The 24,476-nt window shown below is 44.1% G+C and overlaps 1 protein-coding gene across 1 annotated transcript in view; it reads right to left on the reverse strand.

Annotated features, from left to right (window-relative positions):
- LOC135908801 (protein phosphatase 1L) overlaps positions 1 to 24,476 on the reverse strand; it is a 54,958-nt gene that overhangs the window by 18,469 nt on the left and 12,013 nt on the right. Inside the window, exons 3-4 of the mRNA XM_065440634.1 lie at positions 18,746 to 18,947; positions 4,330 to 4,460 (exon numbers count right to left, since the gene is read on the reverse strand). Of these exons, the coding sequence (XP_065296706.1) occupies positions 4,330 to 4,460; positions 18,746 to 18,947 (333 nt within the window). The remainder of the gene's footprint in view (positions 1 to 4,329; positions 4,461 to 18,745; positions 18,948 to 24,476) is intronic.

Genomic DNA, 24,476 nt, shown 5'->3' on the forward strand with positions numbered 1-24,476 from the left:
TTCACTGTATATGGTGAATGACTGGGATGTGGTTGCTGCCTTGACGTGTGCAGCATTAACATGGCGTGCAATCTCTATTGGTACAAGGCTTGACCAGGTCGACTGGATCAATCGAAATTATTAATGCTACATAGTGGACAGAGGGAAGAACAAAAGCAGTGTGTATGGAAAGCATAAAAGCATGTGTGAAGACTGGGCCAATTAGACTGTGGAAGGCATGCTGATCGCATGAGATACACATTCAATGTTCATGTAGGTAGATTCGCACAGTTCAGAGCTTTCTGGCCACATGTGAGCATACAGACGAAATTGGCATACTTGCTTGTGGTAGTTGCTGGTCCCCAGACCCAAACGCTACTTCAACGGCCGTCAATCTAACCCTTGAGCTACTCATAGGAACATATTAGTGAAAAGCTTACCGCGATAGCTTGTGGCTCATTATCGCATCGGCCAGCAGCGAAGCCTGTTAGGCTTAATTGGAACTGCATCGTCAAGTGGCAGCGATTAAAGTTAAGGCTTCGTACTCATTCAATGCAGATCTACTATTCACAGCATTCACATGACTCTCAGAAAGCCAACAAACTGCCTCGCCAACGAAAGCAGGTATACAGGATGACCATTGTTTACGGCCGCCATGTTTGCGAGACACCATATGATGGCTCCCCATTCCAAATGGCATCTGTAGGAGCACAACAGTCTCTTTTCATAGCTTTGAGTGACCTGTCACAAGACTAACTTCACATTTACATGGTGGGCTTGAAATAGTCACGCGACCAGCGCGCTGCCTCCGGCTGCAGATGAATTTACACGAACGGCAGGTGGACACAAACAAAAAAAGGAAAACGGGGGGGGGGGGGGAGGAGGTGTTGTTGCACGAACTAGCTGTGGACCTCCCGATTTTGAGAACTCTTCACCGTCGGCGCTGACAGCGTGAAGCGATGTTGATCGTCACGTGATGTGCATCCCTTGCTTAGGCCCGTTGTGCAGACTGTCCTTAACAAGCAGATAACCCAGAGAAACCACCTACCATAAAGATGAACAAACCCTCCTTTCCTGAAAAAAAACTGGAAAGCAAAGGTTTCTAAGCAATAGAAGATTGCCATTAAGCACAGTATGGCCTGCTATTAAACTTAAAGCGTCACTGGTATATAGGACAATTTTATTATTTCTTCAGCTTCAGAGAGAAAAAAAGCACTTGATTATATTCAATTGAAATTCTATCAATAAAAAATATTTTCCAAATCTTCATATACAACCTGAATTTTTATCAGTGCTGGCATACTAATTTGGTGTTCCCTTCAATAATACAGTCGAACCCACTTATAACGATACCACTTTTAACAATATATCAGTTATAACAATGAGAAGCTGCTGCACCTTCAACTTTTGTATGTTTTCCATGGTGAAATAACCCGCTTACTACAATGCCCCAATGTTGCATTATCGGTCATAACGATGAAGTCTGGCTGCTGGGTGTCTGAGCCAAAAGGTAGTGAAATATGATGGACCGCTGCTTCAACAGCCGCCACACGCTAATTTTCCAGCCTTCTCCGCATGCCCCTTTTGCGTCGCCCTTCCACCCCTCCGAACACGAATGGGCCGCACCCATAGCTCTAAGCCTACCCATGCTCCGAAACACTAATGGGCCGCGTCAACTGCGCTGCTTGCAGGTTGCTCATATGTTTCTTGCTGGCTCCTCATTCAGCGTAGTTCTACAAACAGCTTTAATCGCTCGCGTTCGTCTTTGTTGGTTACATAAAGTCATTCGTAGCCACGCGGTTTCTCAGCTTCGCTTGACTTGTCGCCAAAAAGGAAGATGGCTGATGCACCTGCTGATCATCAGCAATGCACGATGTCGGTCAAAAGAAAGTGCATGGCCATAAATTTGGAAACTAAGTGCTTCTAACCAACGAGGCGATCGTCGTGAACGTGCTTGCATTAGATCGCGATGGCGACGATGGCAGCGATAACGCGGTATGGCAGGCTGCGTCAATGCAGTCCTCACAGGAGGCCCGGCAGATGATTCAGTCCCCCTCCGGGGCTTTGTTTTCATGAGGAACATTCCGCTGCACTACGTGGAGTACCTGGATGCCTTGGAGAAGGATAGTCGAGGCTTTCCGTACAAGCAACCGAAGCACTGTACAATAGGAGTGATTCGCACAAAGCAGATGCTGACGCTGAGAAAACTACTGACAAAAAAGGAATTTCCATGTCACCTACAAAGCACAATGCTTCTTGTTGTTTGTTTGTTTTTTACATTCCTGGCAATGGACACTACAGTTGTCTCACTCGAGGCAGACACCTGGACTATACCAAAAGTACAAGCGCATGTAAATGACACCGTTTGGAAAGTGCAAAGTGCGACCATGTGGCATCCTCACAAGTAAGAAGGTTACATTTCCCGTGCCTGTAGCTAGTAAGGCTGCAGAAACGAGCACAAAAGAGGTGTTATGCAGAAGGAAGGGCAAAAGAAGGAAGAGATGCACCTCCGTTGCTAGGCGATACTTGCCTGGGCAGAGCATCCGCTTGCAAAACCTGATGTCGTCGTCACCTCCCCAATAGATTAAAAAAATTATCTTGTGAATTTTTTTATTCAGCTCCACCGCGGGTGTTCTGAACCCATGCGCCGCGGCATCCGCTTTCTGCGCCTTGTCGTCTGCTAGCCTACTGTTTCAGCTGCCACGAAGGACACACGGAAACCTAAGAATCCCTAGATTTCGGAATATTAGTTTGTAGTACTGAGTTGTTGTTAACATGACACAAAAATAGAATAACGATCGTTATTCTGAAAAGTTCGGTATTCTGAAGTTCGTAGTACTGAAACATTTTCACATTGAAACCATGAGAAGTCAGCAGGAAATTTCTGAAAACTTTGTTAATGTGCTGTTCGTAGTAATGAGGTTTCACTGCAGTAGATTTGACTGGTTGCTTTCAAGCGCACCAGAGCACTCTTATGGTGCGGTTTCCATTTGGCTGGTTGAAATTGAGCACCCGGAACAAATTCACTTGGTTCCTTCAGAGCGTCATGCTCCAGTTGACAGCACTCTGCGGCACTCTCACCTTCGAGCTGGGAGCGAGACCGAAATCAGACGGAAACTTGATCACATGGCTACTACAATTGTTATGGCAGCAGCCAGCACGTTTGGCTGGGACATGCTTTAGCTGGCTCCAATGTCAAGAGGCCTTTGCATCGCTGAAAACCAGAGTTGGAGCAATGCAGGTACCCGTCAAATATATTGTGCGTGTGATACTTTTATGTTGCAAAATATGACACATTTATTTCATGAAAGGCCTAGGAGATCTAAGCCTATTTACCACCATACGGGTAGAGTGAAATGTTTCGGCGACCAGAGGCCGCAGCGCCATCACCTGCACTCGGAAACCAAACATTGTATGTCGCCTATACTGGAAATATGAATTCAAGCAATCAAGTAAAATGTGATGTGATTTAAGCTTGTGCCCGCAGGTTGCAGTTGTAATATAGGAAGTAGATTTCACATAGGAAACATCACAGATTAAAAGTAACTGCACTGTGAAACTTGCAGAGTGAGTTTTGTACGGTCATACTACTTGTGCAGCTTTTGCAGCATTGCCTGCTACATGCGAAACAGAGTGCAAGTCAGATCTGGACAATAAAGTGACAAATCTGATGGAGACTAATATGGCACAAAGTGGGGACCATAGTGGCAACGGCTTCGACGGCTTGAAGGTATGCTTGCAAGAAAATGTTCACTGCCAGGCAAACTGAATGGCTGCTAAGTAAAAATTGTTTTTGCAAGCAATAAAATTACTAATATGATACCACAGTGTGTTGACTAGTTTTCTGTTGCTGAAGAGTTGTACACTCGGTTACCCCTTTAGGCTCATAAAGGGGTTTGGATAGATATACTTCCGCAGGGGACCCCTACACGCAGAAAAGTTCGGGAACTTAACTCATCCTCACACAATAACTGTAATCTATCTTGCATGCCTTTATTTTATTTAACCCTGTGTGCCCAGTACTTCCAGGTCATGAACGACATGAGCGTTATCAACATAACATAGCATACTCGACAGGCAAATAGCAAGTGCGTAGTTTTCAAGAAAGGAAACTTAAGAAAGATAAATTGAGGATTATCGTAAATCCAAAAGATGTAAACGTTTTTCAGAGTGTTCCAGAAAGGAGATATTCTTTTGTTGTGAGTCATCTTGCATGAACACCTTTCCAATAGATGTCCGATAGTCCAAAGGCATATAATCTGCTTGAATGTCAGGGATGTAAGAAATTACGGTTGTATTACCGTCATCCCCGCGGAAAACCGCAAACAACCGCTCACTCAAATTACCCACCTGCTGTGGCTTGTGGTCAAACGAGAGAGGCAGGGCCTGTCCCCGCCGGTCGGCCAGCACGCCCCGAGAGTCGCCCACGTTGGCTACCACTAAGTGATGGCCATGCACCAATGCCACCAGCAGTGTTGAGCCTGAAAGAAAAGCCAAGGGCAAGAAAGTTGAGTTGGCTTATATCTTTCACCAACAATTGCATCCATGTACAGTGCTCACGGAATGAAACGCGTCAATTTAGGGCTAAGTAATGCGCATACTTTCGTTTCAACCGGCTGCAGTTCTTGTCACATCGACGTAATTGTGGCGGGTACACTTACATCGGAGTCCTCTTCACCTTTGGTGACCAAATCCCTAGGTACATGACATGGTGCTCTCGCGTACTTTGCACATATGTAGGGTTCTACTAAATGCTCCATGTCCTATTTCATTCCGTGAGCACTGTACATGATGTGAGGAAGAAAGCAAACATAAAGCTGCACTGAGAGGCAGCTCCCACCTTCCTTGCAAATTTGACAGAACAGGTGGCATACAAATCACAAGATTTTCCTCAAGATTTTCCTCATACAAATCAAGATTTTCCTTACACACAGTGGGTGCACCAATGGCACAATTTCAGAACACGTTGATAACATGCACAAATAATAGCAGACAAATGACAGACATAATTTTGATGCAAGGTGAGCAGAATGCAGAATGAACACAAAGAAAAGGCAAACAATATTATGTAAGTGAAGCCAGTGTGTCCTTATTGCTTCTTGCATGTCTCTAGACCTTGCATACCATCCATTTTTCTGGCATACAAAAACTTTAGTGCATTCTACTTTATAGTCTGAAAGCACTTTGTGCAAGTTTCTTGCCATTGCATTTAAAAAGTGATGCTGATAAAATATCCTGGCCTTAATAAAAATATTTTTAGCCTTTACCATTATCTGATTCACACTTGGTTTCAGGATCTGGCTGGAAAAATGTGGCCCACAGGGTCTTGCAAATTAAGATGCATACTTTCATAACTGTAGCAATGTCACAAGGAAATTTATGTGGTTTAATGCCAAGAGTGAAATGCAGGTTGTGAGACACTGTACTGGGGAGGAGGCTAAGGATTATACAGACCACCTAGATAGAGTGGTTTCAGATAAGGTGGATGATGATGCACAATCATCACAAACGTCTTTATTGCCATCCATTACTCAATGTTAACCGATGTACATGCTGCTTTGCTACAATGCAAACTAAAGATGAACGATACCTTGACAATGCAGTCCAGCATTCTTTACTTACTGCTACAAATTGATGTCAAAAAGATCTCCCAGCTGAGGCAACCTATTAGACATGTTCCAAAAATGACATACTTGGTGAGCCATTGGGAACAAGTCAGTTGTGCATGGTAGTGCCTCACCCTGAAGCTGTTAACTCTTTCCTTACCACAACCATTCAACTTCGATCACAAGAGATCCATGAGCTCCAAGCCCGATTTCAAGGCTCCCAGTGCCCTTATGGACTTGCTGCACCATCTACAATGCAGCTTGAGAAGTAGACTTAAGTTTTCTGAGTAGCTTTTTGCCCTGCAGAGCAGATTCTCAGTGAGCTCGTAAAGGTGTGTACCTGGTGATTACAAAGACAGCAAGCACTTTGGTGGGCGAGTGCTAAGCTATTGCGAGAACGGCATTGGTCTTGCAATTCTGCTGCATGATAAGACAATCATTTGCACGTTTCTAGTAGCAGTGAGTTTCAGGATGATGTCAGACAATAGGATTTTAATTCGGATAATGGACAAGAAAGAAAACCAGCCCGAACAGTTTCAGCAATTTCGTTTTCTGCATGTTGTTGACTGAATGATTTCTTGGAAAAGTTGTAGAGGTGTTGGCAATATTATGTCTTACATACAGTGTCCTGAATAAACGAGAAGAAGTGAAACAGAGGGGCTTAATTTTTGATAATCACAACCATACAAAGCCAATAGGCATGCCTGTTTGCTTTATACAGTTGTTATTTATGGTGTTCTGACAGTATATGGCATAGATTTGCTACCGCTAGTGTGATGTTTTGACCAATATTGTGGAACCTACCGGAAATAGGCAGTTTCCACTAGGCAGAAAACTTTTTTTTGTTGGTTATGCTTCTGATGAGCTTGATCATTGAAACTTTCACACCCTATAGAAAATTGAAGAGAAAACACTTCTTTCTTTTTATGTTGTCAGCATAACTCTGTATTTCAGTAGAGTTTGTATTTCACAAATTATGTTAGCTATTACACTGACATTTCCACATGAAGCCAATGCATTATGAGGCCAAGGAAATTATACGAGATATGATTAGAATGTTTTAATTTAAATCTAATAGTAGCTCCGTGAATAGTTCACTTCCCGAATCAAATATCTACTATTCGATTTCTTGAATTGTCACCAATCAATAATACCGACATGTTCAATTATTCAAACCGCTTCGCAGCACTGAAATTCCATGAAATTTGCGGTAGACCAATATTTCAGACAGTCTTTGCATGACCGTGTAGCAATTCGGCCACCAAGACAAGCAAAAAGAACAATGTCTTTTAGGCCCGTTGCCAGCACCTACTTGAAACCAAAACTAGCGAAGTCGACTGCACCCAGATTGTGGTACAAGCCACACAATGCGTGTGCACGTTCAGTGCGTCTCGCACATTATTCTTTTCGGCCAACCTTACTGGTCAATTCTTTTCACTCAGATTCGCTAAGAAGCTTCAAACGGTGCCAATTTTACCCTTGACATATGCACCGACGAAAGCAGCGACGAAGCATGAGAAGTGTCAGACAGTAACTGCTCTGAAGAGGCCCACGATTATGCGCCTGCTCTCTGACCGCCATCGAACTGTTGACATGGGAGACTGGTTTCGTACATGCATTTATCATACTTTCACTTGACATATAGCACAGCCAGGACCGCAATGCAGGCTGAACATGTTGCATGCAAGCGTATGTGCACACAGCGATGTGTTAAGCTTGATCAGACCTACGTGTTGAGTAAGGACATTCTAGCAAATCCGTTTATTCGAAATGTCTGTAATTTCGACATTAGAGAGTTTTGGTTTAGCATGTTAAACGTAATATTGGGCTTAGCGGAATAGTGGGATCGAAATGCGCATGCACAGAATGCTAAATGACCCGCATGCTATTTCTCAGATTTAGTGTTACCGCCTTTGTGTGGTTTACATAGTTTACATAAAAACATGGTGGCATTTCCAGCTGCCTGCTTCTAATTTAATTTGGTGTTTCTTTTGTAGAATTAATTTCTTTCGTAGCAAATTCTGTGTACGTGGCTTTTGCGTAGTCTCAGGTCACTTCGATGACAGAGTATTATGAATAACCTTGAGGATTTTTCGAGATCGCTTCTCATTTCATATGCGTCGAGGCCTGATGAGAAAAACTTCCAGGATGGCTGCACCACCTACTGGTGAAGTCGTGAAATAGGCGCGATGGCATATGGCCTCTGAGATTAGGAGATATTTGAGGTCATGGACAGGCTTGTACTGATCTCACCTTGGATTATCAGACATGGAAAGTACAAATACCGTATTTTCCTGCGTATAAGTCGTGTTTTTTTTTCTTAAATTCTTATCAATGTGTCCCATGCTTTTTCTCTTACTTTTTCGGGGGGGGGGGGGGGAACTGCCAGTCAAAATCGGTTTGGATGACATGGCCATGCGAGACATGCTAGGTTGACCTCTTCTAGCAGTTGCTACAGGTTGTGTGTGTGCTATGGAGGTACCAGGTTCTTCTCATGATCGAGTTGCAGAGTGCAATGCGAGAAGGACGAAGCAGCAACATAAGCGGTGACAGTCTGCGAGCCGACCGACTACGAAGTTGTCATTGTCGCATCTGCAGATCGGTTTCAAGATACGGCACGTGCCGCAGCGCAAACTATGCAGTTGCTACCACAGTACAAGCCCGCTCCCCCTCCATCTTGCACGGCCTTCCCACTTTCCTCCCTTGTGTGTGATTCGGCTCACCGTCGCACGCTTTCACTCACACATACAGCATATACGGCGTGCCGAGATATGTGATCACCCTTGGACATTATACGGTACATCGCCGCGACCATGACAGCGGAAATGCGCCTGGAGTGTACATATCATTGCTTGCGCGTGACCCGCGTTCACGAAGTGAAACATCACTGTATTTTGTTTTTTTAATCGCTTACCGTATGAACAGGTGTGTCTTATACAATGGTGCAACTTATATAGGCTTCTTTTCTAAAAACTGCCATTTTGAGAGGGGTGCGACTTATACATAGGTGCGACTTACACAACGTAAAATATGGTACAATGTGCTCGGGGCTCTCACGTGCTGTCTCTCGCACTTTTCAGGCACACACGCAAGGCTTGGCGAATAGATAAAATCACTTATGTACACTTTGTATGCAAAATTTATAGCATAGTTGATTAGCGTCCTGCGTGGAAAGTACGCTGCCGTGCTATACTAAAATTGCTACCTTTAAAGTTCATTTGTGGAACCGTAACGCCATTTCCCTTAACCCTGCTATTACACCAACATTAAACTAAAACTGTCTATTCATTATACGGCCCCGCCTAGTTCGCAATATTGCTCAGGCACAGTATTCGGTGAAAGGCTCATCTTGCTTACTTTTCACTGCACTCTGCCACTAACGTGCGGCCTATGTGAAACGCTTCCCTCCGGGATAAGCCGTGCAAAAAGCACGTCTGCGTCAGTGGGGCAATGTAGCTTACGCATTCGGGTAGACGGTACGTATGATAGAACCTTTCTAAATTGTTCCAAAGTACACAAAGAGAAAGGGCTCTTGGAAAAAAAGAAGAATGCAGGTTGTATCAGATTTGCATGTGTGTTTGTTTGTATCAGATCCACATTCACGAAAAAATGAGCATAAGTATGCACTGGCACACTATTTCCACAGAAAAGCTTTGTTGCATTACTGACGCATGGATCGTGCCCTCGTGCTGCTGCTTCTTCCACAAACTTATCACAATTACTTATTTAATGGCCATGCAATCTAGCCTCTGATGACCGTAAAGGCTTGCGCATGTCCATGCAGCAGAAATCCTTCCTTCAGTTGAGCCCTCTGACATTGAGTGCACCGTGGTCACTTAGCGCATGAATGAAGTCAAAATTTCTAAATATGGAGGGGCAAAGGCAGCTTACCGCACAAACGATAAAGACATTAGTAGAAAAATTTCATTGACTATGTGCGTGAAGTAAATGCCCCCTCCACCCACTTTATGTGTGGCTACTGCTATTGTCAAGACAGGCAAAGAACGAGGATAGCAGGAGGCCTATGTGGATTTTTAATAACTACACAGGTTTCATTCGATGCTGTGACTTCTGAACGGATGTTCAAAAAATGAGAAATCGTCCATGTTTTCGTTGCTGACATAAGTTGGATTATTTGTATTTTATGTGTATGTGTCAGGGGAGAAAGAAAGAGAGCAGACACAGAGCAGAGAATGCAATCAGAGAGGAGTCCAATCGCAGACAAAGGAGGCCCTTCCCTCCCGTTACTAGGTTTTGGCTAAGCATCCTTCCATGGCGTATCGTTCACGCTTGTCACATCCTTGAGTTCCTAAGTGCTGCGCTGCCACCTCATCGTGTTATATGATTGCAGTTCCACAACTATAGTGTAAGCCACCCTTCCGTGGCCACGTCCTCGAGTTCCGAAGTGCTGCCGCTTAATCGTGGCCCATGATTAGGGTTTTGCAACTATAGCGCAAGCCGTTTTTCTGTGGCCATGTCCTTGAGTGCACAAGTGTTCCTGCCTCATCGTGGTCTGTGATCGTGTTTTCGCAACTATAGTGCAAGTCGTCCTTCCATGGCCACATGCTTGAGTTCCGAAGTGCTGCCGCCTCAATGTGGTCCGTGATTATCAGGGTTTCGCAACTATAGTGCAAGCTGTCCTTCCATGGCCAGTGCTTGAGTTCTGAAGTGCTGCCACCTCATCGCAGTATGTGATCATGGTTCTGCAACTATTTTGCAAGCTGTCCTTCTGCGGCCAGTGCTTGAGTTCTGAAGTGTTACCACCTCATCGTGGTCCGTGATAATGTTTTCGCAACTATAGTGCAAGCCATCCTTCCATGGCCACATGCTTGAGTTCCGAAGTGCTGCTGCCTCACCGTGGTACGTGATCGCAGTTACACAACTAGAGTGCAAGCTGTCCTTCCATAGCGTGTATCGTGTTCGCTTGCCACATGCTTGCTTTGGAGTCTCGAAGTGTCGCCTCATAGTGGTTTTGGCAACTACTGTGTCGTTCTTTTGCGGTGTACCATAGACTACGGTGAAAGCTGCATTCTTCGGTGCATGAAAGGAATTCCATGACTGAGTGCCTGATAAGTACTATTTTGAAGCACTTCGTCAGGAATTTGCCACAAGAGGCAAATTCCTGACGCATTGCATTGGGAAGCCAAACTGTAACTGACAGTCACACTGCTTGCAACATCTTCAAGTGCTTTCAATCAATGACAGATGAGTGGGAACCACTACTGGAAAAGCTACCCAATTTGTGTTGTCACAGACAATGCACAAAATTTTTGGGAAGCCCTTAAAGACTTTCCATGTACGCCAATGCAATGCATGGGACACACACTACAGCTAGCCATTAAAGGGGTCCTGAACCACCCCTTGGGCTTGGTGAAAAAAGACAGTCCACAGATAGTACACACTGTGAACATCTCAGCCAAATTTTGCAGTTGTGTGTGGTGTGTAGATCTCACGAGCAGAGCGAGAAATCACCTTTCTCTCAAACATCATTTTTTCAATGGAAGTGTGCTGTAAGTGTGCTCCTCACTCTTTTCTCGATGCTTTACTTCGTAATACAGCAGATTCCCATACATGGCTGCTGTTGGTCAATACTGTTCTTACTGTTGCTTCTTACTTTGTTACTGTTAGTTCTTACAACAATTCTTACTGCTACTGTGTACATTCATTGAAGAAGTTTAATAAACAGACTGAATAAGTAGAAATCTGCTTTGGAATTTCGATAATAATTACACATTTCCGGAAGAAGCCAACTGTTGTCTGCTCACACTTGGCTGCGGCTGCTGGTGTATAAATTAAACTTTGCCCATCCTGTAGCTTATCGGTGTTGTAGCTGTCGAGACTTGCCAATTTCGACAATTCTTGAACACTCAACCAGCCTCGAACCATTCGACACATAAGGTCAGACCACACGCACGCTTGCCAGTGCGCGCTTACTTCTAGTTAGATGCCTTGGAAGACTATGCGCTATTGAGAGCATAGTCTATTGAGCTATTAACAGTACTTCAAAATGAACAAGTTGGATGTGGCTACCAGCCGTCGTTCAAGCTGGAGCTGGACAAAGCCAGTCTGCACCACGCAGCACAGCAAACAGGAGCACATGAGCGCCAGTGCGCACTTGGGTCCTGTCATGCACAAAGCAAATGCTGCGCATACGCACCGCAGTCAGCATAGGTGCGGTCTGCTACATAGTATGGATAGTGCGGCCACTGCAAGGTGCCATGACGAGTCCGCTGGCTGAGCACACCTTGGTTCCCTGAGAACAACCACCTTTGGCACCTCATAGGTGCCAATATCGGAAATAGTAACACCTATGTGAATATCCAAAATCAAATTTTAACTGCATGTCATGGTGACATTCAGTAGCTGAAGCATTATGGACACACCACGCTCTGCCATAGCCTCTGCAGTGCAAGTCATTGAAGAAGGAGGGAAGCACTGTGAATGGCATGTTTGACTGCAAATACCTCCACTTCTGCTGAGCAAATCGAAGCACCTTCTGTGGCAAAGTATTTCTGAAATATTCAAATTTAACTTCAAATGCATTTCTCGACTTCGATAAAAAATGATTCAGGGGCCCTTTAAGGATGCCAAGGAAGAGACTACAGAAGTCCCTGCCATTAGGAAAAAATGCTGTGATATTGTGGGCCGCTACAAACACAGTGTCCCAGCTCCTGCAAAACTAACTGATTGGCAGCAGCGGATGGAGCTACCACAGTTGGAGCTTATCCACGACATAGAAACAAGACGGAACAATGAACATGACATGCTGTCACGTCTTGTGCTGCTGAAAGAAGCCATTACTCTAGAACTCAACACAGTGCTAAACCTTAGACCACGGGAATGGAAGATGGTTGCTGGACTAGTCAATGCTCTCATGCCTATTGCATTGGCTACTAAAGACCTCAGGGGCCAAAAATATGCAACCCTGCCATCAGTGATACCATTTTTTAATGGAATGCAAATGGTCCTGCAAGAATGCACTGCGGCCGATAATGACTCATCAGAATTTGCTAGAAACCTGCTCCACAGCTTAAAGACAAGATTTCCCAATTACAGGAGTACAGAATGGCAACGGCATTCGACCAAAGATTCAAGAACATTTCTTGCTCTACACCTTTCCAGGAGACAAGGCTCTTGGAGTTTAAAAGAGGATCTAGCTGCAGACCTCTGAGACAAAACCACTGCATAAATATACTGAAGAGGCAGTGCCAACATCCACTGTACATGATGGTGTCAGCAGTATCCGGGACAACATCGAGAAGTTGCCAATGTTATCAGAAAGAAGGAATTCATACAAAAACGAGTAACCCTGATGAATTTCAGCGATAGCTCTTGTCACACTTGTCACAAAGATGAAGACCCATTGGAATTCTGGAGGGAAAAAGAGACTTCTTGGGGCTGTGAAAGATCATAAAGAAGTATGCGACCATTGCTGCAACCCAAGTGCCTCGTGAAAAGCTGTCCTCAATGGCTGGAACGTTGGCATAGCCCGACAAGAGAAGTAAATTCTTGAACATGTGTAATAGCTGCTCTTCTTGCATGAAAATTTGCAAGAACTGAGGCCTGTGAAGATAATTTTTTTTTCTATATTCAATTCGATTCCACAGTTCATTCAAAAGCTCCTACAGTCGAACGTCGATATACTGAATAATGTGGTGATCGTGGAACAGCTCGATATAGCCAGAATTCGATATATAAAACCACGTAAAAAATGCATGAAAAAATTATGCAAATCAATAAATGAACCAAGGGCGTGATCGGGAATCCTTGTTTGCAGCGCGCGCGCCGACACCTTCAGTCAAGTGAGCATGGTCGATTGCGCCGCACGCACTTCATGTAGGCCACACTGACTTCGTCAACCGCACAAAGTTGGCGCATTCTAGGCCAATCAGGTGCGGCACAACCAAACGCACGCTCCAAACAACGATCCCCGATTGTGCCCCAATCGTGGCACAGTAAATATTCACTTGAAGCTTCACACAAAGTATGTGTTTATTTGGCTGAAAGTACTGCAGCAGTGTAGCGTGCTACTTATTGGCATCTGCGTGCTTAAACACGGAGTCCTCCACATAGTCTAAATGATTAAAAAGCGATAAGCCAGTGCCCTCTATTGCGCCGCAGTAGCAGCATAGAAGGGCCAAAGCAGCTACAGCCTCAGTTGAAGTCGGGAGCAGGGTAACAGCAGCACTTCAGGGATCAACCTCAGCAGCGTCTCCGTTTGGCCGCTATTACTGCCGCGATGTCCATATCCGTCAATTGAAGCATTTTGAAACACTGCCAATAACAAAGTAGCGTCTGCCAAGGCTTCTATGAGTAAGTCCAGTGAGCGCGCACTGTCATGTGTTTTGGCAGATGCAAACCACCAGTTCTCACTATGCACGGCAGGCGGAGAGTTTGGCACCGAGGAGTCAATGCAGCAAATGCAATGCGTCGTTCATGTTGTCAAACTAGCCAAGCCACCGCGTGCCTGCGCCGCTATGTTCAAGTGGTGCCCTCAGTGCGACAGATGTTTGTAGCTATAGTGCGCAGCAGTCAGGAATGCCCATCGCGCCCGCTATCTTCGAGGGTGTTGCAGGGAAGCTCACCGCCTGTCAACAGAGAGCACGTGGTCTGGGGAGGCGTAGTTTGGTATATCAATTTTACGTCCAACCCCGTTCGAAATAAAAATTAAATATGCATGCGATTTTCAAGGTGATATAGAAAGTGTTCAATATACGCAATCATTCGATATATCCGTGTTCGATATATCGAGGTTTGACTGTATTTGGTATTCGCACACCCTTACTGTTGTTGATGTAAACAGAATAATACTGGTCAGAACACTAAACCTTGTAGCACCCTGCAGTCTAAAATTAAAAGACAACTCAATACTACCGATTAGCACTGTTTGTTCACACGCTGGCACCATTTTCCACATTTTGCAGGGCAGATGTACAGAGAAGACCTGCAGCCTCCCACATCTATCTCTTGCGCCCAAATGCACTTCTGCAACCACTTTGCGCATCCATTGGCAGGTGGGCTATTCTACAATAGGATTCAACATAGCCAGCCAATGTTGTCTAGTGTAGGCCCAGTCCTGCCTACTAAGACCTTACATTTGCCTATCATTGGCTGCACTTTAGGGTGTCACTTACAGGGGCATCTGAGAAAAGAGACTGCATGAGAAATGGCACATGCTTCATTAGCAAAGAGCGAGTGTTTGAACAGACAGAAAAGAAAAAATAGTGTGGCTCGCCACACTCGATCCCACAACTGAACTGAAGGCAACAACTGCATTTCTTCCATCAAGTGTATTTCTGTATTGCTGATCTAGTCACTCGTAGTTGGTTGTTGCAATTTCGCGACATACCAAGTGCAACTCCTAAATCAATATAGCAAGCTTAAGTGAGAAAAGGCCTGACTGTGATGGCAAGTCCAGCAAAAACATGCCAGTTTGCTCAAAAGTTTCCCTCACAGGGATGCTAAAGATACAAAACAAAGTGTAAATTGATAAAGCATTCCTTCAAAATTATATATTTCTTAATTTGCAATAATAGGTTGATAATAAAAAGAGAAAATGAAGGGCAATGTTACACTCCCGAATTTTGCTCTGAAACATCAGTGCCAGAACGTCAATACAATGCCACAGATTTCAATGTATTTTTTCGTACTTGGGGGTCTCGAAACTTGCCAATTTTAATCTCATTTGGAATACAATGCAGTCTATTTTTATCGATAAACAACTAAGATATAGTAGCCGCTGTTAGAATCTATGACGTCAAAGCAAGCTGGTGCAGAAACTTCAAAGCAGTGTTTCTACCTGTCTTATGTTCTTGTGGCTTTTCTGGCTTATATTCTTGTGTCTTTTACTCATGTGAGTGGCTTTCTGTGGTATTGTACAACGTTAATTTACTAATACAAGTGAAATAATTTTTCTCTTAGCACACCTAGTTGCAAAAATTAGAGCTGCCATCTCTGCAATACAAAATGTCTTGCAGACTGCCATAAGACAATAGCATTTGCCTTACATGTTGAAGAACATACAGTGTGAAAATGCAGATACAGTTAAACTTCGATATAAGCAACTTCAATATAACGAAATTCTCAATGAATATTTAACTTTTCATAACCTCTTGTCCATAGAACACCATGTATTTAGAACCTCGATATAACGAAGTGTGTTTGCATGCGATTTCAATAAATGAAATTTCACTGCTGCTGCAAAGGAATGCCGAGATAATAAACTGAAACTTCTGTGGACGCAAATGGTCAAATGAATTAATTATAAGCGCCTGCTTGCAATTGCACCTCTCGTATCGTGTGCACGGTGTAACAAGAATGACCGCCCGCCGAAGTGAAGCCGCATCATGTTCCCTATAAAATCCAAGTGCGATAAGATCCTATTGTGCCCCACGCACTTTGTGCTGTAGCTGTGAGTGAAAGTGTGCCAGGGTGAGACAAAAAGAAAGACGGTGGCTTCATTAGGGATGCCTTCCCAAGCGAGTAAAGGGAAAGCAGGAGGGGAACGAGCTCGCGGTAACCCGATCAAGCGCGCGTCAGGGGGCAGGTAAGTTGGCGCGCGTCTCCAGCGGGGCACCCTACTTCAGAACTAATCTGTCGTGCGTGCAAAGAGTAGGCGTTCCGAGACCGCGTGGCATCATGTAAGCTGTCTTCCAGCGCATTTAGTATTTGAGGCTGCGTAATCTTGAGTTTCGGTGAGCCGTTAGAGCAAGAGGCAGATGGTGCCAGCACTTTTTTTGATAGGACTGTCCTACTATGGGCAACACTATCGGCCACAGGGGTGGAGTGCACGTGAAAATGTGGCTCGCTTCACTTCATTTGTACCGCCGATGTGAAGATACCATCGACGTACGTGGCATGAAACCGTATCAATCATCACAGACTACACAAATTTATCAAAAAGTATTGTCTTCTCATTGAAGTTTGCTTTCTTCAATTGCCCAATAGCTCAAAATTTTGCAGCCCCTTTCCGTGTAAGAAAAATCCATCGGTGACTGTACTTATTTGCATAAAAGGTCGAATTTCAATACAATGAAAATTTGATATAACAAAGCTAATTGCTGATTTTATCGACTTCGCTATATCAAGGTTTAACTGTATACACAAGCATTCTTTCGGCTTTGAGTTTTTTGCAATGAGGCTCCTAATTTCACTCTCGGGAAGCAGATGGAAGTATGCTCTGGCACCAAATATCAGTAAAATTTTTTTATGTGCAGTCACAATTTTTTTTCTTCAAGCAACAAAGTTAAGGCAACAAGAAGTTGGAAAAAGATCTTTCTTCAAGCCCTTCTCCATTTTGATCACAGCCACAAAATCTACGTGTCAGCCTGTCATACTAACATGAGCTCCAATTTCCTTGTAATACCAAAACTGCTGCTGACTGAAACTACCTCCGTCTGCCACTGCCTACAATCCTGACCATGTCATATACAAAATGGCCATCTGTATATTCTCGAACTGCATACGTAACGTACTCATGAATATTCTGCATATAATTGCTTATAAAATCCAAAGTATGATGGCAAACAGTCTGGTAAGAATATAGAAATCCAAGGGTGAAAAGTGACACTCCAACCAAAAGGGTAGAGAATTTAACGATGTTTCAGCTCCCACACGGGAACTTCGTTCACAATAAAACCAGTGAAACAAACAGCGTCTTTATCTATGCCTCACCATGTGATGCAAGTAGTGAGTTTGCATCAAGCGATATTGCTGGAAATCTCCTGTCCGTTTTATTCAAGGTGTGATGTGAACTTTTCTTTAGCCAGTACACATGCATTTACCCAGTCAATCTTGTGACCTGTGGCTTCTGCCCGTTTGGCGATGGCATTGCAGGCCACGTGGTTACTGGGCCTCGTAAATGTGCTGCCCAACAAATTTCTTTAAATTGCCTGTTTCGCTGATAACCTCTATTGTATGTATGCAACTACATGTGTAGAGTAGAACCTCATTTACCTGTGCAAATGAAAAAGAAAAAGAATGAGAAAAAACTAACTGGCAAAACATACAGATTTAAAGTCACTAAAAAATTGGCATACTCAACCAGAATTGATGTCATCATAACGAGAAGCATTGTGCAAATCGTTGGAGCACGAGACATTGAACCGCATTGAACTGATGGGGCCCAAGTGGCCCCATCAGTTCAATGTATTGTCATTTTCGCAGCTTCGGCAAGCTTATGTTTACGCTCCTCGAATTCAGCTTGGGTCAGCAGCTTGTTTCGGCACGGCAATTTGGCAGGATATTTCGAAGTGCCCACTTGGTGAGAATTGCCGCGACACAAGACTTTTGGGGCCCAAGTGGCCTGAGGTGCACACTGTCATTTTCCCATCTTCCTATTGCATAATGCAAGACAGCAATGGGAAATTAAAATGAAATCGAGCTAGCAGGGGTTCTAGTAACAAGGATGGTGGGCGACGCGAGAAACACAACATTCGCTTCACACCACCTGCAGCAGGTACTGTTGGCACATTTGTGTTATTGGCTACAAATTAAAAGCGTGCAGTACACTTCTAACAGGCATTGTACGTCACAGGCTATGTCAAACAGATAAGTGAAGATGCTTTTCGCAATAGGGTTGACGGCGAAAGCTGACAGTACGAAGTGTGACGACCTGCAAGGGAACTTGTTAATACCAAAAGAGGAAACAGAGTGCGTGCTGGCATTTTCACGTGGCACGGGCAGGCGAGTGCTGTAGGGAAGCTGCCGTCGTGGAAACACACTGCTCTCGATCGCATGTGTGTCGCACCTTTTCTTGTTTACATGGAATCTAGCAACCAAAAAACGTATCACACAATCGCAGTTTGGCAATGTACTGAACATGAAGAAGCTGTGTGCAAATAGGTGACGATGAGAAATGAGAAAGACAGAGGAGCTGAAGGTGTTTTGTACTTGCATGATGTGCCCACTACAAAACAATCTACATAGCACGGTTGTGCCATAAGATAGTTTTTGCTGATGCTGGGGTCTCTAAAATTTTGTTTCATAGGGTCTCAACCTCTACTGTTTTAAATTCCCATGAGGCCCTAGAGTATTAAAAAATAAATCAACCTAAACTAAACAATTTCTTTTTGCTTGAAAAAAAAGACCTTGCCTACACCATAGCCACAGCTGTACCTTTGCGATGATGAGTGCAGACAGCTGTTAAAAACAATACGCACCTGAGAGGTCGTGCCGGTTTTTCAGGATGACCAGGAGATCGGTATCCAACTGCAGGATCTCGTCAGTGAGCAGCTGTGAGAATTCTGACAGCAGTTGCTCCACTGTTTCACCGCTACCTGTGGCTTGCTGCCGCTGCACAGCCTCCACAAGCTTCGGCATCAGCGAGGGAAACAGCCGCTGTTCAGCAAAGTCCGATGCCACCTGCAGCAGCACGAGGGCGTGCACGTGTCACTAACCCGTTCATCATGCTGCTTCCCCCTGTTCTGTCATCATCCTCAGCATATAGTACTACACCATAGGTCTGTCCACTCACTCACAAGTACACCGACTCCTACTCCCCCATTCCAAAGGTGTGATATCATTACGGAAGGATGAAGGAAGAGAGAGGAAGAAGAAGATCGGAGACGCTGGCTACTGCATGTTGATCTTCACACGTCTATGTTGCGGCAGTATTGGGCAGTCTGGCGAATGGCGTCGGCTTTTGGCCTGCTCGAATTGTCGGCACTTTTTAATGATTGCGTCAACTATAGAGCAGCTCTTGCACATGAGCAGATTAAACGCGTCATCAGCAATGCCCTTAAGCACATGCCTGACCTTCCCAGCTTCTGTCATGTCGTGATCGGCTTTACGTCAAAGTGCCAGCACGTCATGGATGTCCGAAACATAGGACTCCGTGGGGGATTGGGCACGTGAGGCCAGTTCCTGCTTTGCGGCAATTTTACGGCCGGATACAACTAGGTCAATTTCTCTTTGCATTGGTCCCAGCTGGTTAGCTCCTCTTCGTGGCTTTTGTACCACACCTTTGCTGTGCCTCTTAGGTAGAACAACAGGTTAGCTAGCATAAGCGTAGGGTCCCATCTGTTGATTCCACTCACGCTTTCGTTCATGGCCACCCACTCTTCAACGTTGGCGCCATCGGTTCCGCAGAAAGTTCCAGGATCCTTGGGTTTCACAACGACAACCGAAGGTGACAGCGACGTAGCTGGCGACGGTGACGTTGGAGGCGGCAATGACGTTGATCCCACCTGCTCACCGTCATTCATGGTGCAGACGATAATGCGACGTCCACTGCGGAGCTCTGTTTCCAGCCGTGGTACCCCATACTTCTCCCCAATATGCTACAGGGATGTTGCGATTATAGGAAAACTATATTTACAATATATATACAGGATGAGTTAGAGCAGTTAAGATGGCTGACCACAAACAACACGCAGCAACCAGCGTCTCTGATCTTCTTCCTCTGCCTTCCTTCATCCTTCCGTAACAATATCGAGTTAACGAAGGTTGTGAGTGGACATGTGTATGAGTGCCGGTTAATGTGACTATGAACAAAGGTCAGTGGCAGTCAGCTTGTGTGGATGTGAGTATACATGTGAGTGACTGTCAGCAAGTGTGAGTGACTATGTACGTGAGTGAGTGCTGAAAAACAGGAGTCAATGAGACTATGAGCTTTAGCGAGTGCCACTAAGGACTAATTAAAGTGGCTGTGAATGTTAACAAGTGAGTACGAGTGAGCAGTGTGATTCTATGAGAGATTGAACATGCCTGTCTGCTCTATATGCTTTATTTTGTATGTTTTTTTATGCACCTAACAGTACATAAAAGAAAATCTTACACACATAATGCATTCCCGCACATTAAAAAAAAAAAACGAAATATTTGAAGGTGGCACCCAATTCTCTGCTACTGCTTACTGCAATACTTTTTGACCTCATGTCCGAATGCAGTGCAAACAAAAAAAAGTTGTGCAGAAAACCTTTCTTACTCATTTTAGTACGCTTAAATGTACGTAAATCCCTTCTATGCATTTTTATGCTGTCCACAAAAGAAACAAAATATTGAAAAATTTTGAACACTACCAAAATGGGAAAGGTTTTGTAACTCTGATGCGCCTTTGCACATTTTCTATTTTCACAAAGAAGCTTGAAAAGGGTGTCAAATATAGAATGTTGCCTTTGCAACATCCCTAGTGAGGACTGTGTTCCTATCAAGAATACAAGATAAGTTAGTTAAAGGAACAAGCTTTTCCAAGAGAAATCATTAAAAAAAAAACTTTGGCCCCCTAATTTTCTTTTTTTTTAATTTCAAAACAGTTGGCAACCATTGCATCTGTGAACAACACATCTGTGGCCACTGTGTCACAATAGATATTGAAAAGTACCCATGACGGGCGTTTTGAATACCACGAGATGACATAAAATATAGGATGCAGCATCAACAAGCCAACCTACTATTTGTTACGGCTTCCTCTGTGTGCTTATGACAAGAAACATGAGGGAATGGTTTCATTGTCCATGTACATGGAGGTGCTGTTTTCAGCTCTCTAAATGTGATATTAAGCAAGGCATGTTTTTTTTTTTCATGCATAACATACTGACTGCTAAAAGAACCTATCCGAAACACCACCATGTGTCTGGTTTTTTTAAAAATTAGATAAGCTCAGTGTTTAAAGATTAGAAGTAATTAATTGTATCAAGTAGTTTTTTGAGCATAGATAAGTACTGATACTTTCGAGTTAATACTGAATACTGAGGGGGGAGGGGGCAGTGTACAAACCAACTTGCTCAATTTTCTACTTTACTGAATGACACTTTTGAGTATGGATGAGAGGCTAGCTTCATATGAGATAGACAAAAATGTGGTCATTCACCATTTTTCATATGACTGAAATTTCTTTCACCACATCTGTGGCATGAATGAACCCATAATAGTAAGGGAAAAAAACCTCCTGAAACATAAAAACTTGTAGGCTAAGAAAAGGCAGGGTGCAGACTGTTTTCCCCAACTTTGATAACAAATAAAAATCTTCACTGCACGAGCATGGAGTGGGCGGTGACGAAAGAAGGAATGGCCGTCCCAAAGCTGCTAAAGAGGTAGCAGATTTGCCTGATAGCACAACCTCTCCCGGAGAACTTACAAGTGACCACATAATTTGGAAAAGTGTGATGTGAGTTGGTAAAGCCACGGGTGCTGGAGCCAAGCCAAAGGAAAAACTAGTGCACTCACGTACTAATCAGTCAACTGCTCTTAAGCTTTTTAAGCAGTTAAGAATGCCAAAACGCTACATGTGTTGGTTTTTAAAGCCCACCATAGGACACGCAATCTGCCTACTGACTGACTGCAATGTGACTGGTAAGAGGCAAAGAATGCTTTGCAATAACTAATTCCATCTGGCACTGAAGGCACTACACTAAGATACGCTCCTTTTTGCATGTAGTGGGCAATGCTGCAAAGGCTAGAGAGACTTCTCTCACTGTCACATTCACGGCCAAAAAAATTGTGTATTACACATGAAAGGAAGATAGAGGCATGCATCATATAAATCCCCGCAACATCAATTCTGGGTACTCTTTTGTTGCAAACATGATGCAATTATTACGCGGAAGGCACTGCCGATCTGAAGTATTTACCACTGAATGATTGGAGTGACCCATTTCTCTGAGCAATCAGCCACAGCACACAGCTAGTGCTCGCAACAAAAACATAGTGTGTTGCATACTGGCACAAAAGTGTATGAATAATGCATGAGTTGGCCGCACCTTAGGTTCCCAAGTTGTAGTACATATAAAGCAGACTTTCTGTAGAAAACATTGCACATTGAAAACAACTGCACCATGAAGCTTGAGACTTCTATGACCGCACTACTTGCATTCATTCTGCAATGTTGCCTGCGAAGCATGAAACTGAGTACAGTCACCGCATCTGGCATATACAAGAGAAGAGAGTATGTGAGGTCAATGAAACAGCTACTAACAATACAACCAGCTGCGGTGTGGATGCGGGTGTAGCATGGAGGCTACCTTGACAATGAAGCAATAAACGTGGGGTGGTAGCTAAAGAATGCTTTGCATTTATTATAGCAGGGGGAGGGACTGTGGCATAAACATCATGGGGGCCCTTGGCTCCGATATGGATGAGAGCAAGGGAGGAATGTTGCTTGTAAGTGATGCAATGGGAGAGAAACTCTGCTGTGGAGAGGGTAGCTAGCCTCCTTGAACAAATGCCCTAAAACACCTCATTTGGTTATATCTCAGCTGTTAATAAACCCCTAAAAAAATTCTTGCAGTAAAACACTCCTTGAGCAGTGCACTTTACACAACTTCCAGTGTATAAACAAAATTTCAAACAGGGTTTGGTAAGGGACCCTCTAAGATAAACACAGCTGAATCTTATTACTAAAGCAAAATTGCATCACACACAAAAGTATCTTCATTATAAGCATATGCAGTGAAGTCCACTTATAAAAATACTGACTTTAACAATATGTCAGACAACAATGAGCAGCCAAGGCACCATGAACTTTTGTGTGAGTTCTATGGTAAAATAAACCGCTTACTACAATGTTACCATGTCACCTTATTGGTTATAACAATAAAATTGGGCCACAGGGTGTCTGCACCAAATTGGGCCACAGGCCTACACAGAACACGTAGCACAGTTACAGCGTAAGCTGGAAGAGCACCTCCATAGGAGCTCCATTTTTGGCAGCACACACTAGAAGGTTTGTAGGGTTTGTACCTTGCGAGGAGGTGCCATAACGTGTACCACAGAGTAAACACAGGTGTCAAGACTACACGGCGCATATGTCACATCCCTTGACCTGTGGTATGATACAATAATGTCGATGATGATGATAATATATTTGTATCCCCTTTCAAGCAACGTGGTGACAAATAGTCACCTAACTTGCTTGAGTTGACCAGGTCCAGCTATATGCAACATGCAAGTGCTACATGCAACTGCTACATGTTAGGACACTTGGTGGAATACAACACAATTGCAATGCAAAATTTGCACGTATTGACAATACATGGCGCACGGGTCAAGTCATGACAAGTGGCACAATGTGATGATAATGATTGTGATGATGATGATGATGACTTTTGGCATCTCCTTTGAAACAGGGCGGTGATAAGCAGTCACCTAGCCTGTTTGATTTATTCATGTATGCCATACATGTTATTCTTCCCAGCATTTTTGTATACCTCTCCTTAACCTTCTTTTTCTTCCTCAAACCTTCTCTACCTACGTTGTACCGCTACCTATGAACTGCTACGTGGCGTGCCACCTGGTGTAATAACATGCGACGACAACGAAAAGTGTGCACACATGGACACTAGGTGGCACGCACCTCACATCGTGTGGCAAGTGGCACAACACAATGCTAATTATGATTGTGATTTAATGGCATCCCCTTTGAAACGGGGCGGTGACAAACAGTTACCTGGCCTGCTTGATTTATTCAGGTGTGCGATACGCTTTTCGGTATAGGATGTTTTATACACCTCCTTAATCGTCCTTTTCTTCCTCAAGACTTTTCTATCTCCCTTGTACTGCTACCTATGCTACTGCTACATGGTGTGCCAACTGGTGTACTATTATGCAGCTGCATCGCAAAGTGTGCACGTATTGACGCTAAGTGGCGCGCATCTCACATTGTGTGTCTCCTGGGGCACAAGGACCCGTGCATAGGGCATTTTTCCGCTCCAAGCAAGCAAGCACTGACGTGGCTCAGTGGCAGAGTAGCTGACTTCCATGCAGTGTGCGTAGGTTTGATCCAGGCAGGAACTGGGAATTTTTTTCCTCATTCCTGGCGATAACTGCGATGGACACCGGTGGCAGCGGCAGCGGACACCATTGCCAAGCGAAATGGCTATTACAATGAGCCCACAACAGCTTACGCCATAAAAGTAATGTGAAATCCTTTGCCGCATTGCAAGCCTTGCGTAT

Source organism: Dermacentor albipictus, chromosome 1 (genome assembly GCF_038994185.2).
Source record: "Dermacentor albipictus isolate Rhodes 1998 colony chromosome 1, USDA_Dalb.pri_finalv2, whole genome shotgun sequence".
Classification (NCBI taxonomy): domain Eukaryota; kingdom Metazoa; phylum Arthropoda; class Arachnida; order Ixodida; family Ixodidae; genus Dermacentor; species Dermacentor albipictus.